The 17,442-nt window shown below is 36.3% G+C and overlaps 1 protein-coding gene across 1 annotated transcript in view; it reads left to right on the top strand.

Annotated features, from left to right (window-relative positions):
* NSF (N-ethylmaleimide sensitive factor, vesicle fusing ATPase) overlaps nt 1-17,442 on the top strand; it is a 145,799-nt gene that overhangs the window by 27,707 nt on the left and 100,650 nt on the right. Inside the window, exons 4-8 of the mRNA XM_058561264.1 lie at nt 161-200; nt 9,128-9,294; nt 12,291-12,398; nt 13,154-13,229; nt 15,484-15,639. Coding sequence (XP_058417247.1) covers nt 161-200; nt 9,128-9,294; nt 12,291-12,398; nt 13,154-13,229; nt 15,484-15,639 — 547 coding nt within the window. The remainder of the gene's footprint in view (nt 1-160; nt 201-9,127; nt 9,295-12,290; nt 12,399-13,153; nt 13,230-15,483; nt 15,640-17,442) is intronic.

Genomic DNA, 17,442 nt, shown 5'->3' with positions numbered 1-17,442 from the left:
ACTTCAACATATCTTTTTGTGGGGCACAATTCAACACATAAGAGCATACTGTGTTTTGGACTTTGTGTTCCTGAAATTCATAGGAATTGCTCTTTTCCTCATTTCTCTAATTTTGTTTGATTTGATTTGAAGTGTCTTTTTTTTCTCTTTTATTTTACAGCGAAAATGGGCTGGACTTTCTATTGGGCAAGAAATAGAAGGTAGGTATATTTTTTAGATACCTGAGGTAGATTTTCTTTGTGATTTTTTCATAATTATGGAGCTCTGTACAATTTTCTGTTACTGGTTGTTAGGCCATTAAACATTCATCCTATTCATATTATGAGTTAGATCTATGAGAATGGAAAGTAAATAGTTATGGTACCTACCTCTTTATCTACTTGCTATTCTGCCTGGAAATGATAATCTAATGGGAGAAAGAATATCCACATATTCATTGCTCAAAGAATATGTACAAGGTAAATATGTGCACAAATATTAGCATTAGGAGCTCTGTGTGAAAGTGCTGAGATAGAACAGGAGTGGATGGGGCCGGCCCCATGGCTTAGCAGTTAAGTGAGCGTGCTGCGCTGCTAGTGGCTCGGGTTCGGATCCCGGGTGCGCACCGACGCACCGCTTCTCCGGCCATGCTGAGGCCGCGTCCCACATACAGCAACTAGAAGGATGTGCAGCTATGACATACAACTATCTACTGGGGCTTTTGGGGAAAAAAATAAATAAATAAAATTATAAAAAAAAAAAAAAAAAAAAGAACAGGAGTGGATGAATTGACTGGAGACTGGAAAATTAGCCAGAGAAGTCTTTCTAGGCACTGGAGTTTTGAGCATAATTGTGAAGTAGGGGGAAATCATTACATGGTGGAGACAAGGAAGAAAGACTCGTAAGATGAGAAATAATATAAATAAAGGTAGTGAGATGGGAGCATGGAGATCATAGGCGGTGCTCAGGAATTATGTTTGCCTGATTGAAAGGATTTGCCTGAGTGGATTGTATTAAGTGATGAGAGTAGAGTATGTAGTTAGTGGAGGGCCTAGAAGTGAAGAACATACTGAAAATTTTGAATTTTACACAAAGACAATTGAGAGCTCCTGAGGGTTTCTGAATGAACCCATCAAAATCCTACCTTTAGAAAATAATTCTATTGTCAGTGTGGGATATAGTGAGGAGTTGGGAGAATTCAGGAGTCAAGGAAAATAGCTCAGAGGTTATTTGACTTGCCTAGAATTAAGTTGAATAGGACTTGAAATTATGGCTATGGAAAATTTTTTTAAAAGTCTAAGTTATGTTGAAGAGGAATCATTGGTATTACTTGGTGATTCCATTTTACTGTATACTGAGATATGTTTTCTTCTGTGTTTGTTTGGAAAGATAAATCAGATTTAAGTTAAGGAGAAGAAAGGGTGGCAATATTTAAACAAACGGTGTATTTTTTTAATGAAGTGTGTTATAAAGTCATCGTAGTTCATTAGATAAGGGCATGGAAAGCAATTTATGACTTCAGGGGAATAAAAGGGCTAAGCTGCTTGTGGATTATACACCAAGAAGCTCATAAGCAAGAAATGACAGTGTCTCAAAGTTGGGGAAATGGAGTATGAATCTTCTTGTCAGATAGTTTCATGCCAACTTCATGGGTATAGTAGGGGAAGAAAAGAAAATGCAAGTATAATTAAGCCAGCTTTTTTTCTGCTTGCTTTTAAAACCTAAAAAAAATTCATATTTACAGAAAGGTTGCAAAAATAATACAGAGAATTCCTGTATACTACTTTTACCCAGATTCACCAATTGTCATATATCTTTTTATCATTTTCTCTCTCTCCACACACACACACATGTGCACGCACACACACACGTGCACACACATTTCTTTTCTGAACTCTGAGATTAAGTTACAGAAATCATTCATCTTTACCTCTAATACTTCAGTGTATATTTCCTAAGAACAATCATGTGCTCTTATAGCAATCAAATTCAGGAAGTTAAACATTGATATAATTAAACATTTGAAACTTTAATCTATAGTTCATATTCCAATGTTGTTAGCGGTCCCAGTTATCTCCTGTATAGCATTTTCCCCTTCAGTGTAAGATCCAGTTCAGGATCATGTATTGCACTTAGTTGTCATTTCTCTAATCTTTAGCTTTTTCTTTCCTTTCAAAATGGTGACATTTTTGAAGAATACATTTATAAAATGAGGAGTCATTGGTCAAAGGGTACAAAGTTTCAGTTATGTAAGATGAATAAGTTCTGGAGAGCTTATGTACTGCACGGAGATTGTAATTAACAATACTGTATTGTATACTTAAAATTTGCTAAGAGGGTAGAGAAAATGGTTCATGTGCACTGAAAAGGAGATATGTTCTCTGTTATCAGGGTGTAGTGTTTAATACATACCTATAAGCTCTACTTTATTGATTATACCATCTAGATCTTCTATATTCAAACTTATTTTTGGTCACTTGACCTGTCTTGCACTAAGAGTGGTGTGTTAAAATCTTGTTACTAGTGTTTTTCTGTCTATTCTTCCTTACCTCTCCTGTAGTTTCTATTTTACATAGTAGTTTCTGTGTTATTTGGTATGTAGGTATTCATAACTGTTATATTTTTATTGTGAATTGTGGTGTTTAGCATTATAAAGTGTCCCTCTTTATCTTGTTTAATGTGTTTTGAATTAGACTTTGATATCAGGATCACAATCCCTCCTTTCTTACTGTTTTTAATTTGCTCGCTATATCTTTGCCCATCTTTTTACTTTTAGCCTTTTTAAATCACTGTGTTTTAGATGTGTCTGTTATATACAACGTAGAGTTGGGTTTTGCTTTATGAGCTAATTTGAAAGTCTTTTCTTTTAATAGGTTTGTTAAGCCCATTCACATTTATTGATATGACTGATACGTTTGATCTCAATTCTGTCATTTTATGTTTTGTTTGTGTTTCTCTAATTGGTATGTCTTTTTGCCAGTTTTTACTTGGTTGGATAAAACCTATCCTCTAGTAGATTCCTCCAGGAAGTATATATGTGTACAATGTATACACATATATATCCCTGGTTCCTGCATATTCAAGAATATCCCTTATATCCCTAAGTTCTTGCATATTCAAATAGTGCATATTATATCTTTGATATTTCAAGCACAGCTTGGCTGGATATCAAATTCTTGGCTTGTTTTTTTCCCTTGAATTTCTTGAAAATCCTGCATCACAGTTGCCTTCATTTGTATGATGCTCTTGAGAAGGCTGATGCCAGTCTAATTTTCTTACCTTTATAAGTAATTTGATTTTTCTGCCTGGGAGCCCTGAGGACTTTTCTGTCTTTAAAGTCTAATATCCTTGTTAGGATATTTTTTGGAATTGGTCGTTCTGGATCAATGACCCAGGTATATAATAGGTCATTTCAATATGTAGATTTAACTTTTCTCTTATTTCCAGAAAATTTTCTTAGATTATGGTTTTAAGTATTAATTCTGGTCTAGTGGTTTTGATTTTCTTCTCATGGGCTCCAATTATATGTATGTTGGAAGTTGTAAGTGGTTCCATTTCAACCACTTCCTCTCTGTTCTTTTTCTTTCTTTATCTTATTTTTATTATCTTCGTCATTTTCCTATCTTTCTTTACTGCTTCTTATTAAATATTAATTTGAATCTCTTCTCCTGTGGACACTTTGTAATTTATTCTTCACTTGTGAAATAGTTTTGACTTTTTCTTCAATTTCTTTCCTGAATTCCATAAATCCTCATTGTATTTCTTTTGTCTATTTCTGTTCTTAGTTTTTAATCTTCTGATTTTAGGTGTTTGGTATATGTCTACATACTTGTTTGAGGATACTTGATTTAGTTTAAAGTATTATATATGTGTTTTCTATTTCATGGTTGATCTTTTTGGGGAAGACACTTCAGCTGAAATGCTGCAATATTTTATTATATGTCATGTTTTCTTTTTACAGTAACTTTGTGAAGTTATTTTTTTCTATTTATTATGATTTTGTAAACAAGATTATCAGTCCAAGAGCATTCTTTTCTTATATAGAGAAGTACAGTTTCTTTAATAAATAATGGTGAGATGGAGGGGGAGGTAGAGAGCTTGGTTGGCATAGCTTATTTCTTTTCTGTTTCTGCATGATCTTTAATTTTCCTCTCTTACTGCCTTCTTTGCCTTCATTGCCACATCTCTAAGGGCACCATCCCTTCTCTATTTATCTGATTCTTTCCAACAATTCTTTGATGCTGCCACTTCCAGTCCTAGTTACTTTCAAGTCCTTTCCTGTCCCTGGAGTTATGGACTACAAAGTCCCAAACCTGTGTTTACTGTTTTGGCATCTCGTGTTGGACTTTCTTATTTGGGATGGTTTTGTCTGTACTTTGTCTAAGTCCTGCTCTCCCTACTCCTCTTTTTCCACAATGGGAGCTCTGTGTAATTTTGTTGGATATTTCTGTACTTTCAAGTAGTTTGAGTTTCATGGGTTCTCTGTTTCTTAGTGCTGCTGAAGCTATGGACTGTATGTGGCATTATTTGTCCTCCTTGTTGCTCCCTCAGGGTTTTAGGAGGATGTGTGGGAGTATTCAGATTTATGAGGGCACCATTATCCTCTAGATCCAATGCTTTTGAAAGCATTCAAAGATATAGTAGCTTTAAACTGGTTGAAAGAAGACAAATACTTAAAGTCTTTGCCCGGAACACATTACTAGCCTGGTCTGTAGTAGAGATGTCTGAGAAGAGAAGTTGGTAAAGTGGCAAGAGAGAACATTCTACTCCTCATTTAGGAACATGGCAACTTATAATTTTTTTTCTGAGTTAGAGGGAACTTAAATATTGGGGTTATCTTCAATTGAGTTTTTCTTTTTCTTTGTGGAAGTAGGATGAGGGCTAAAATTTTTTGATTGGGAGTAAAAATAAAGGAAATTACTTTAGATATGGGTAGCTGGTGGAGATGGTTGCATTATTAGTGCTTTCCAAACTTGCCTCAAAGAAACACCTGGGGAGTTTGGGTTTTGTTGTTTTTTGTTTTTTTGGGGTTTTTTGCTGGGAAAGATTCTCCCTGAGCTAACATCTGTTGCCAGTTTTCCTCTTGTTTTTTTTTACCCCCTTCCCCAAAGCCCCAGTACATAGCGGTATATTCTAGTTGTAAGCCCTTCTAGTTCTACTATGTGAGCTGGGACCACAGCATGGCTACTGGCAGACGGGTGGTGAGGTTCTGTGCCTGGGAACCGAACCTGGGCCGCCAAAGCAGAACATGCTGAACTTTAACCACTAGACCATCAGGGCTGGCTCCGGGAATTTGTTTTTTTAAAAAAGATTCCCAGGGCCGGCCCCGTGGCTTAGCGGTTAAGTGTGCGCGCTCCGCTGCTGGCGGCCCGGGTTCGGATCCCGGGCACGCACCGACGTGCTGCTTCTCTGGCCATGCTGAGGCCGTGTCCCACATACAGCAGCTAGAAGGATGTGCAGCTATGATATACAACTATCTACTGGGGCCTTGGGGGGAAAAATAAATAAATAAATAAAATCTTTAAAAAAGATTCCCAGACCCCTCCCTTGGGGAGTCTGATTCATGAATCTGTGTTTTTAACAACCACCCTGCCACATTTTGGGAAACATTGACAGAAGTGATTCCCTTAACTATCACCCCATCACCTGGAGCATAGTGAGAAGCTGAGACAGTGGAGGAGTTCAGCACCAAAGTGAAGTAGGCAAACCAAAGTTTGCAGACATTGGCAGAAATAAAAATGAACACTGTTAAACCTAATGAGAAAATGGGTATGTATATAGCCTAGGTTTCTAATTTCCTTAAACTTATTTTTCTAAATATGGGGTTAAGAGGGTGCTTAAATTAAACTTTTTTTTTTTGGTGAGGAAGATTAGCCCTGAGCTAACATCTGTTTCCAATCCTCCTCTTTTTGCTGAGAAAGATTGGCCCTGGGCTAACATCTGGGCCCATCTTCCTCTGCTTTATATGTGGGATGCCTGCCACAGCATGGCTTAATAAGCAGTGTGCCAGTCCACACCCAAGATCTGAACCTGTGAACCCCAGGCTGCCAAAGTGGAGCATGCAAACTTAACCACTACACCACTGGGCTGGCCCCTTATATTTAACTTTTAATGTAGATAAATTCTATTGTGAAAAGGTATAAAAATTTGAGGTTATAAATTTTGATGAATTGAGAAACATGTTTTGTGGCTTATATTATGTTTAAAGCATTCTCCTGCTACCAGAAATGCTTATCTTGATTGTAAAGTCAGTTCTTTAAAAGGTGAATAAAACAGACTTAATGGGCAAAATTGTAAAACTAAGTGATTAGGTGAGACTAAGGTGGAGTAAGTTGAGGCAACGAAGAGTTTGGGGGCCTAAGTGCTGTGGATGATGTGGCCATAAAGGTAGAAAGCTGGTTGAGTGTAAGTAGAGATGTAGGCAAAGATATGCTAGGAGGTGTGATGTGAAGGCGAGTGCTAATTCAAAGATTCCAGAACAGGAGTTCTGTCTGTAAGGTGAGATAATTTTTTAGTCAAGTCAGTGATTTTAGTCTGAGGGAATCTTCCAGAAGAATCATTTAGACTTCTCTCCATCTGGAAATGCCATATTTTAAGTATTACAGACTGATTTTCAATAACAAATGTTTTTTGAACATTGTAGTATACCTATTATTGTAAGTCTGCTTATTCAAAGCAATGGCTGTAAATTTTTCTTTGCTTATGAAAATATTTTTCACTAGTCTTTGACATTAAATTGTTATTAGCCATAAAATAAGAAAACATTCTCAACCTTCTGGCTCTTTGCTCCTGGATGAAACCTTCAGGGTACCTGTCCCTTTGGGGCTGAGGATGGTGCTGTCCATGGTGCTGCCCACAGCATTTGAAGCTGTTGTAACAGCTTGATCTTTTCTATTGAGGAACACGGACTCAAATTAAAATGCACTGGCAAACTATAGTCAGTAATGATGATATTTTAATACACTTATTCAAATTTCTTGATATAAAGATGATATATACACATACATATATATGCATCAGGATATGGAATTATTTAGGAGTCTTTGCACAAAATGGTATCATACTGTACAAATTTTTCTAAAGTATAATTTTTTTTTTTGGTGAGGAAGATCAGCCCCAAGCTAACATCTGATGCCAATCCTCCTCTTTTCTGCTGAGGAAGATTGGCCCTGGGCTAACATCTGTGTCCATCTTCCTCTCCTTTATGGGACACTGCCACAGCACGGCTTGACAAGCGGTGCATCGGTGCATGCCTGGGATCCAAACCTGCAAAGCCTGGGCTGCTGAAGCGGAACACGTGCACTTGACCACTGTGCCACTGGGCCAGCCCCATGAAGTATACTTTTTAAACTCAATATTCTGGGTTTTTTTTGTTTTACAGGGGAAGATTTGCCCTAAGCTAACACCTGTTGCCAATCTTCTTCCTTTTTTCTTTCTTCCTCCGCAACAAGCCCCAGTACATAGTTGTGTATAGTTGTATATTCTTCTGGTTCTTCTATGTGAGCTGTGGCCACAGCATGGCTCCTGACAGACAAGAGGTGTAGGTCTGTGCCCAGAAACTGAACCTGGGCTGCCAAAGCAGAGCAGCCCGAACTTAACTGCTAGGCCATCAGGGCTGGCTCTCAATATTATGTTTTAATGGGCCATCCATCTTTATCAAATATACATCAAGTTTTTATTTTAATTGCTGTACAGTACTCCACATTATGAATATGCTACATTTTATTCATCATTCTCCTACTGATCAGTGTTTTTTCAATGTTTAACTTTTACAAATAATGCTGTGATGAACCTCCTTATAGATCTCTTTAGGCAAATGTTCAGGAGTCTTTCTGGGACAGACACCTGGAGATGGAATTGCTGAATCAACTTATTTGTTTTTACCTTAATATTACATCCTGTACATATCTTCACTATGTGGGAAGCAACTAAGTTCTCTTGCTTATGAAAGTTACTCGACATATAACTTGTACTTTCTAAGAAATGTTAAGAAAGAACAAAACACCCAAAAGTGGAGGCAGGGGAGTATTCTGAAACTTTCAGCCGAGATTTGAACTTATTCTTTGATCTTCAGTGAATTTTCTATCCCTCACCCTGGCTTTCTTTGTTATTTTGCGTTTGAAAATGTTTATCTTTAAAATATGTGTGTCCCCATTTATGATGGCAAACCAAAATATAAAAATATGATTACACAAGCAATTTCATTCGAAGAATTTATAGAAAATCCCTGTACATAATTCAAGTGGCTAGACTATAAGAAACAAGTTTAAAACTGAATTTAGAGTATGAAAGGACCATTAAGATTTGTCTAGTCCAGTCTTCTTATTTTACGGATGTGACAAATCAAGGCACAGAGCTAGATGATTTACTTAGATTGTTCCAGTTACTAACAGAATCTGTTGAAACACATAGACTCCAAAGTTCCTTTGTCTTGCCTCCTTTGTTGTTATAATGGACACTATAGGTTTTTTGCTGCTGTTGTTTAATTTAAATAATTCATGAATATATTAAGCATCTAACAGACTATTAGGTGCTGTTAATACAAAGATGAGTTAAAAACATGGTCCTTGCCCTGTTCTACGTGTTGTACATGTAGAACGTACTGTGGTTCCCTGGATATGTTAGGTGCTCAGTAAATATTTTTGTAGTAGTAAAAAAGAAATGCTCTGGAGCAAATCTCCCTAGTAAACACTGTTTCTCAAGCCTTCTTTTTTTTGTCCTGTGTCCTACTTTTTTAGGGCAAAAGAGTCCACTCAACTCTCACCTTAGCTCTTTCTTATGTCAAACAAAAATCTGTTTGAAAGTCCCCAGTGGGACTTCCATACTGTCGTTTTGTCCTCTGGTAATTGAGAAGAAAAAAGATGCAGAGGCCACGTGAGGAGGGCTGCAATTTGTCCATAAGAGTTAGGTGAGGGGTAAAAGAGGGAGAATGCTGTTTAATATGTTCTAATTAATGCAGAGGGGAAGAAAATCTTTAGTGGTTATTATTTTTTCTGTCTGTGCCTATGTGTCCCTCCAATGAAGGTCATGTAAAGCCCTTTTTTGGTCGAGTTCTGATATGATTCATTTATGTTAAACTTTTAGTTACTCAAAACACAGCAAGTATTTGGTGTCCCTGTGATTTTAAAAATGCTTCCTTTTTTCCTAGTGTCCTTATATACATTTGACAAGGCCAAACAATGTATTGGCACAATGACCATTGAGATCGATTTCCTGCAGAAGAAAAGCATCGACTCCAACCCTTATGATACTGACAAGATGGCTGCGGAATTTATTCAGCAGTTCAACAACCAGGCATTCTCAGTGGGACAGCAGGTAGTTTTAAATTTTCTGTCATTCTTTTACTTTATAGGCATTCTAATTTCTGCAGATGTCCGAAATTGATTCTACCATTTAAAAACTGAGAGGAGCTTTGCATATGAACAGGTATATCCAAGATGAGTGATAAAAAGTGAGGGAAATGTATTTGCTGAGCCTCTAGGAGTCTGTTCAGGAAAATTCTAAAGTAGCTTTTAGGTTACAGTGTCATATATAATTACAGGGGCTTTTCCCTCTGTAAATTTGGGAACACTGCAGGCATATATGTCTCAAATTTCTTACTTCTTTTCTTATTGTGGGACATTTGTTTTGTCTTTGGATGTTTTTCTCTTTTACTGATATATTTCTGTAGAAAAGTAGTTCCTAACCTTTTTTGCTTATAAACTTCTTTCAGAAGCTTAAGAAAATTATGTAACATATATATATTTTCAGATTTTTCATGGAACCTCTGAAACCCCTATAGTCTCTCCTTTAAAATTATATTGCTGATGTTGTCTCCTTTTTTGGACTTCGGTCAATATCATATTTCTAACCTCCTAGGAAGAAATTCTGTTCTTTTAAAATTTTACTTTAAAAAATATGTGAGGTCATAAGTTGCTGTTTGTACACATAAATAATCGTTGCTCTCTTGCCCTTACATTAATATGTCTCGTCCTTTGTGACTTTTCTTAATCATTCCTAACACCTTCCTCGTACCATAGCTTCATAGCAGTGGTTCTCAAAGTGTGGTCCTGAGATCCCTGGGGGTCCCTGAGGCCCTTTCAGCGGGTTTACAGAGTCAAATATTTTTATATTAATACCAAGACATTATGTGTCATTTTCTTCTTATTCTCTCACAAGTGTGCAATGGAGTTATGCAGACCGTGTGGTGTGTGCTAGCATAGCACATCCACTGTGGAAGCAGACGTGATGGCCCAGCTGTCTTCCATTCAGGCAGACATTAAAGGGATTTGTGAAAATATAACTTTGTCACTCTTCCCCCTTTGTTTTTTATTTTGGAAAATGGAAGTTTTTTATAAATTAAAAATATGTTATTTATGTTAACACATAACGGATTTAGTGTTATTTTTTAAATAAACAAATTTTAAAGTTTTGTTCTGATTTCTGATATGGTGATTATCAATAGATATAATCCAGATAAACAAAGGCTCTTTGGGGTCCTCAAAAATTTTTAGGATATAAAGGGATCCTGAGACCAAAATGTTTGAGAATCTCTGCTTATAGCATTCTGATCTCGAATGACTTACCTATAGTGCCCTCGCGTGGGAAGGTGTGTAAGGTGGGCGATGAAGGAAAGAGCTGTTGGAGTGAAGGACTGTCATTCTTTTTTTTTTTTTTTTGTGAGGAAGATCAGCCCTGAGCTAACATCCATGCCAATCCTCCTCTTTTTGCTGAGGAAGACTGGCCCTGAGCTAACATCTATTGCCAATCCTTCTCCTTTTTTTCCCTTTTTCTCCCCAAAGCCCGAGTAGATAGTTGTATATCATAGTTGCACATCCTTCTAGTTGCTGGATGTGGGATGCCGCCTCAGCATGGCTGGACAAGCGGTGCATCAGTGTGCGCCTGGGATCCGAACCTGGGCCGCCAGTAGCGGAGCTCGCGCACTTAACCGCTAAGCCATGGGGCCGGCCCCAGGAATGTCATTCTTTTGATTCTATTGTCTAACTGAAATGGAATTGTAATATCATAATATTACAATATCAAACTTTCACAAGTGGAAACTGAGTTACTGATAGACAGGAAAAGGATACAGTGCATTTATTATTATTTTTAAGAATACTAGAATTGGACTGAACCACAGAGATTATCTTGCCTAACCTCATTTTGCAAATGACGAATTTAGGTCTGGAGAAGGTAAATGATGTGCCCATGGCTACACAGTCAGGGGCATAATGAGACAAGAACCTATTTGGCAATTGATAAATTAATTAATTGAACAAATATTTTTTGAACGCCTAATATGTTTCAGCTACTAGTTTAAGCCCTGCGGATCACCAGTGAACAAAATAGACACAATTCCTACCCATAGAGATTACTCTGTAGTTGGGGAAGACAGAAAATAAGAAAGAAATGCCATGTACTGTTAAGTACTTTGATGTCAGTGAAATGGGATGATGCATTAGAGAGCCACTGAGGTGCTACTTTGGATGAGATGGTCCCAGAAGGCTCCCAAAGATGACCTTCAGCTGATAATTTGTTGACTACCTGTCCATTGTTTTTTGGGCTATACTATATTCCTTCTGGATTCCTACACTTTTTGACTTATAGTTGTGCTCAAATTGCCTAGCTAAACTTCATTGTTTTTACCTTCTCCTTTAGCTTTAATATTTTACTAGAAAATGCTTTGGTATTTATAATAATTTAAAACCCAGTAACATGCAGATATAAACCCATGAAAGAAATACCTTACCCCAAATCACCGTTCTTAGTATTTATTCCCATTCGTAGTAGTTAGTAGTGGCAGAGTTGACAGTCAGCTTTGCCTGTTATATTTACTGTTATACCCCAGCACGTAGAAGAGGGTCTAGCTTGTAGAAGGCACTCAATAAATATCTGGTGAATGGATGAGCATTCAGAAGCTGTCTCTGCACTTGTATGGCAGGCATTTTGTATTGGTTGTAGAAAAGCATGAATTTTAGAGCCACACATCCAGGCTTGAATCCTGGCGCTATCATTTACTGTGACTCTGGGTCCCATTGCTTAGACTCTCTGGATCTCAGCTTCCTAACTAGTAAAACTGAGGAATAATTTCTGTTCTGTTCTGTTAATTACAGAACCTCCTGTAGTGTGTGTTTGGTTCATAGCCAATACTCAATAAGTGTCCATTCCCTCTTCCTCTCATTGGGCATGTAAGTGGTTTGCCTGTGGAGCCGATTTGAGAGGGATCTACATGAGACAGCTGCTGCCCGCATTTGGAGAACATTGGTGATCATGTGAGAATTAAGCCGTATATCATGAAGTGATTTTTCTCCCCTTACCTCTTCTCTACATAGCTTGTTTTCAGCTTCAATGAAAAGCTTTTTGGCTTACTGGTAAAGGATATTGAAGCCATGGATCCTAGCATCCTGAAGGGAGAGGCTGCGACAGGTAAAAGACAGAAGGTATGTTTTATTTCTAATAATCTTTATTAGATAATCATTATGATGTGAATTGTGCAGATTAATATAATCTTCCTAGCCATTCTCTTGCTCAGTGATTTCTTTACATTATGTACTCTTTATTTTAAGATAATAGGAAGAAAAAATTCCTTTCATAGCTATCACTGTTATTAAAATATAGCAGAAAACACACTTATTTGCAGACCTAATAGTAATTTGAAATTTGTATATATACTTGTAATCCTGATTGAATGCAGATGATATTTATTGTAAATAAATAATGACAGGCATTATCAAAAGATATATACCCTGAAATAAAATAGGAATAGTAGAGGCAGTTATGACAAAAGTAAATGTCACTTAGATGATGGTCTGAAAGATTTTCTTTGCTCAGAGTGACTCATTTCCCCTTCATTTTTATTTGAGGGAGATCGGCTCTGAGCTAACATCTGTTGCCAATCTTCCTCTTTTTTTTTTTTTTCCTTTTTTCTCCCCAAAGCCCCCAGTACATAGTTGTATATCCTAGTTGTAGATCCTTCTAGCTCTTCTATGTGGGACACCGCCTCAGCATGGCTTGATGAGTGGTGAGTAGGTCTGTGCCCAGGATCCGAACCGGCAAACCCTGGGCCGCCAAAGCGGAACATGCGAACTTAACTGCTGTGCCACTGGGCCGGCCCTCCCCTTCATTTTTGACCTGGCTTTGAGAAGTCCAGAAGTCTGCTATTAGACCAACTACTAATTACTGTCTTTCTATACAGATTGAAATAGGACTGGTTGTTGGAAACAGTCAAGTTGCATTTGAAAAAGCAGAAAATTCATCACTCAATCTTATTGGTAAGATTTACAGTCTTTAGAAGATTCTGAATGAAGTGGGACTATCTCTGTTATTGTATGTGACTCAACGACAGTGATTTTCTGGTGGCAAAGGAAAATAGGGGCACCTCCCTTGAGAGGGCTTATAATAGTATTTCATATTTGTCAGATGTGCTGATGTAGAAAAAAAGTTTAAAACCTTCACTAGATCAGCATTGTCCTACGGAGATATAGTGTGAGCCACATATGTGATTTTTAATTTCCTAGTAACCACCTAAAAATAAGGAAAAAGATAAAATTAATTTTTAAACTTTTAATAGTGAGATAAGTTCAGGCCTACAGAAGATTTGCAAAAATAGTTCAGAGAGTTCCTGTATACCCTTCACCAGCTTCCTCTGATGTTGCATTTTAAATTACAGTTACCAAAACTAAATTAACATGGTTACATTGCTACCAACTAAACTTAAAGACTTTATTCGGATTTCACCAGTTTTTTCGTTATGTCCTTTTTCTGTTCCAGAATCTAACTCAGGATCCCACTTTGCGTTTAATTGTTTAGTCTCCATAGTCTTCTCCAGTCACTGACAGTTCCTCAGACTTGCGTTGTCTTTCATGACCTTGAGACCTGGTCAGTTATTTTGTAGAATGGCCCTCACATGATTGTCACTTCTATCTGTGACTGAGTTAAATGATGAATGTGTGGGTAAAGAAGGTCTTTCCAGTAGATTCATAGTTCAGTTCTACTCTTGTACATTAGCTCTACTTTTATTATATTAAAATAATCCAGATTAGTCTCTAAGAATAGTAGCTCACCATAACAATTATGCCATTAACTGTATAGTAATTCTTGTTTTCGGTTCATTTAACCTTGTTGATGTCTACCCCAATAGAAATAGAGGATTTTCGTTGGTTGCACACCATCATATCCAAGGTTACTTAACTTCAAATGTTTAGCCTTTTTTCTTGATCCATAAATTATCATTCCCCCCTTACCATTTTTTCTTGATTATAAAATAGAATATTTATTTCAAAAAATAGGGATAGGCCCTCACTCAACAACTCACACACTCTAAAATTTGATTCTACTTTCATACTGTTTTATAATTTGTTCTTTTTGCTTAACGTATTTCAAGCATCTTAAATACTCCTCTACAACATAATTTTTAATTACTACATATGTGATTTTATGGAGGTAGGATATATCATAATCTCCTCTTATTGATCCAATGCATTTCTAAAGTGATTTCTTTGTATTTTGTGTTTTGTACACCTTTTGTTAAGTAAGGTATCTTATCCCAAGGGAGTTGCATGACTTTCATAAATTGTGGGTATTTCTAAGTAATTCATGCAAAGGTGTGATTGATAGATTTTTTTTCTGTTAGAAAATAAAATTGTGGAGTGATTTAGTATGCAGTAAATTTGACCACAAGAGGGCAGTAGAGTGTAAGAAAAATATTTTCAATAGCTTTATAAAGGAAAAGTCCACAAAACTCTAACCATAAAATTACCATCTAGGATAAACTTTTTCTAATGTGACCTTTTCTTCCCTAATTTTTAAAAAGCTATAATATTAGTTTCTTTTTTTTGTTTATAGTAGAGTGTACTAAGGCACTTTTACTCTCTGTGTTTGAGATAGTTAATGTGATTCTCTTGGGTTACTTTAGGTGGCACTATGACATTTAAGTTAGATAATTTTCATCTTTGTGAAAGAATTTGAAAACATGAATTTTGAAATCATTAAAGACTTTAGGATGATTTTAGACTTCTGTGTGCAAGTGAAGAAAAAGCAAATAAGACATCAAACTTATTCAGTGCATCTTTTCATGCTGAAGGGTTATATACCCAATTATAAACTTAATCTGGATAAATATATGTACTTTTAAATACACTTGAGAGACTGCTAGATTTCAGTTGCATTTCTGGCAACTAGTGTTGTCTTCTTCAGATATGCACATGGTGTTTCTTCTAATCAACCAAGTTAGTTAACTTGGTTAGGATTAGAGATCAGTAAGACCAAGGATTCATTACAAATGGATTACAGCATGAGTTTAGCAAGTCATTCTGAAGGTGTTTTACTGACCCTAAATTGGGACCAGACAAAGTAGTTACCATAGCAAAACTCATCTTTCTTATTAGAAAGTCAGCTAAGAGCATGGTGTTCATCTTTCTATAAGGGTAGCTTCTTTTTATTCATTGAGGATGCCCAGGGAGTTCTGTCTCTTTACACTTAGTGATAAAGCTCTTGTTTCACGTTGATTATCTTTGTTTGACATAGGCAAAGCTAAAACCAAGGAAAATCGCCAGTCTATCATCAATCCTGACTGGAACTTTGAAAAAATGGGAATAGGAGGCCTGGACAAGGAATTCTCAGACATTTTTCGACGAGCATTTGCTTCCCGAGTATTTCCTCCAGAGATAGTGGAGCAGATGGGTGAGTTTAAAAAGGAAAATTTGATAAAATCTTGTATTGTTAGGAAAAAAAATGAATGTGCTTAAGTCTCTTTTCAATAATATTTTGAAATTATTTTTCAGGCTTGCCAAAGTATTTCTCTATTTTAACTTCTTTAAAAAAATAAATTTTTCTAAAAAATCTTTGAAGTATTAAAACTCTTAAAATTACACCTTAATTGTATGGAGAAGTCATAGAAATATTTGTGGTTTCTCCATTTTATTTATCTATTTATTTGAGTATGTTTTTCTGTAGGACATATTTAGAAATTTCACCTGACTCTAAATATCTATTCTGGGTCAGATTTACCCTGCTAAATAATCTTTATCTATTAGACTGTGGGCGTTGTTCTAATATTAGCTGCTGCTTTTTCTTATCGTGCTGTTGCATTACCCAATTAGTACATCTTCATACCTAGTAAATGGATACTTAGCATGTTTTTAAATTAGATAAGTTTGATCCAAAAAGACAAATGCAGGATATACATAGGAGTTTCCATTTCACATACAAAGAATTGCACTATTCATTTATCACTTTCTTCTTGAAGGTTTATTTAATTTATCTGTGTGTGAAGTGGCTTTATTTGCCGTACTGGAAATGCTGTCATGACTGTTTTCATATCCATATCACAGGTTGGGTTGGAATGCGAGCAACAGAATATCTGAGAAAGGAATTTATAACATAACAGCTTCTGGCAGACTATTAGTATAAAAACAGTATCCAAAAAAACTGAAAGAAGATGAATATATTACTCCCCTCTCCTCCATCATTCTTTATCATTAAATTGCTACTGGGAGATAAAAGTATATTCATCATGGTGGGGATAAGAGCTGCTTTCTAGGCACTAAGTGCTTGGTTCTATTAGCCTCCTATTGTTGGTAGCTTTTCTGCCTGGTCGCTCACTCTAATAAATTACAGGCACAGCACACACCTGTTTGCTGGGTAAAGGTCGAGTTTGGAATTGGATTAAGAGAAAATGACAGAGACCCTCATCACCTGATGTTTATACACCTTGAAATGACAATAACATACTTTTTTATCTGAAAGATACAAAGGCCAAGTCTGTGAAAAACATAATTTTAATTTGGAAAATAGAAGTGTGGTAGTTCACTGTGTTGGTAATGTGTGTTTTGAGGCACAATAAGTCCATAAAGCTTTTGATCGAGACATGGAAATATTGTTTACATATATTTTGGATATAAGCAGAGATAAAAGGATGATTCCAAATGTTCTAAGTTATTCTTGCGGAATATTTTTACTGGTTTTCAAGACTGAGCTCTGTGCAGAAAGAGTGTAATGATTCTGCTTCTTTCAACATTTATACTATCCAGCCAACAAGTAGAAAAATAACTGCTTCTGTAATAAGCCATATCTTTTAATTATATTATAAGTTTTTTGTCACAGTTTGGAAGGTATTGAGGATTCTGTTATTCAGATACTAATTTCCTGTTTGTGCATGATCCAAACCCTGCTCATTAGGGCCTCTGTCTGAGGTCCCGGGGATAATGCATAAAGAAGTAAAACTCATATAGGTCAATTTGTGACTGCCAGCTGTTGAAGAGTTTGAAATTAAATCAAAACAGATTTGGAATTTCTGAGTGAATTTAATCTGTATTCTGTAATCTATATTGAAATTAGTTGAATTAAAATAGTATGCTTTTTGTTGTTGTTAACATGTTTTCTGACTAAGGACTGTGGATTTGAATTTTGTGAGTGCTACTATCCAGAACCTTTTTTATGGATTTATTTTTCTAATATTTTTACACTAATTTAATTAGACAGACA

Source organism: Diceros bicornis, chromosome 18, assembly GCF_020826845.1.
Source record: "Diceros bicornis minor isolate mBicDic1 chromosome 18, mDicBic1.mat.cur, whole genome shotgun sequence".
NCBI classification, from domain to species: Eukaryota; Metazoa; Chordata; class Mammalia; order Perissodactyla; family Rhinocerotidae; genus Diceros; species Diceros bicornis.
Note: the sequence above shows the minus strand (reverse complement) of the source record. Positions and strands in the feature narration are given on the sequence as shown.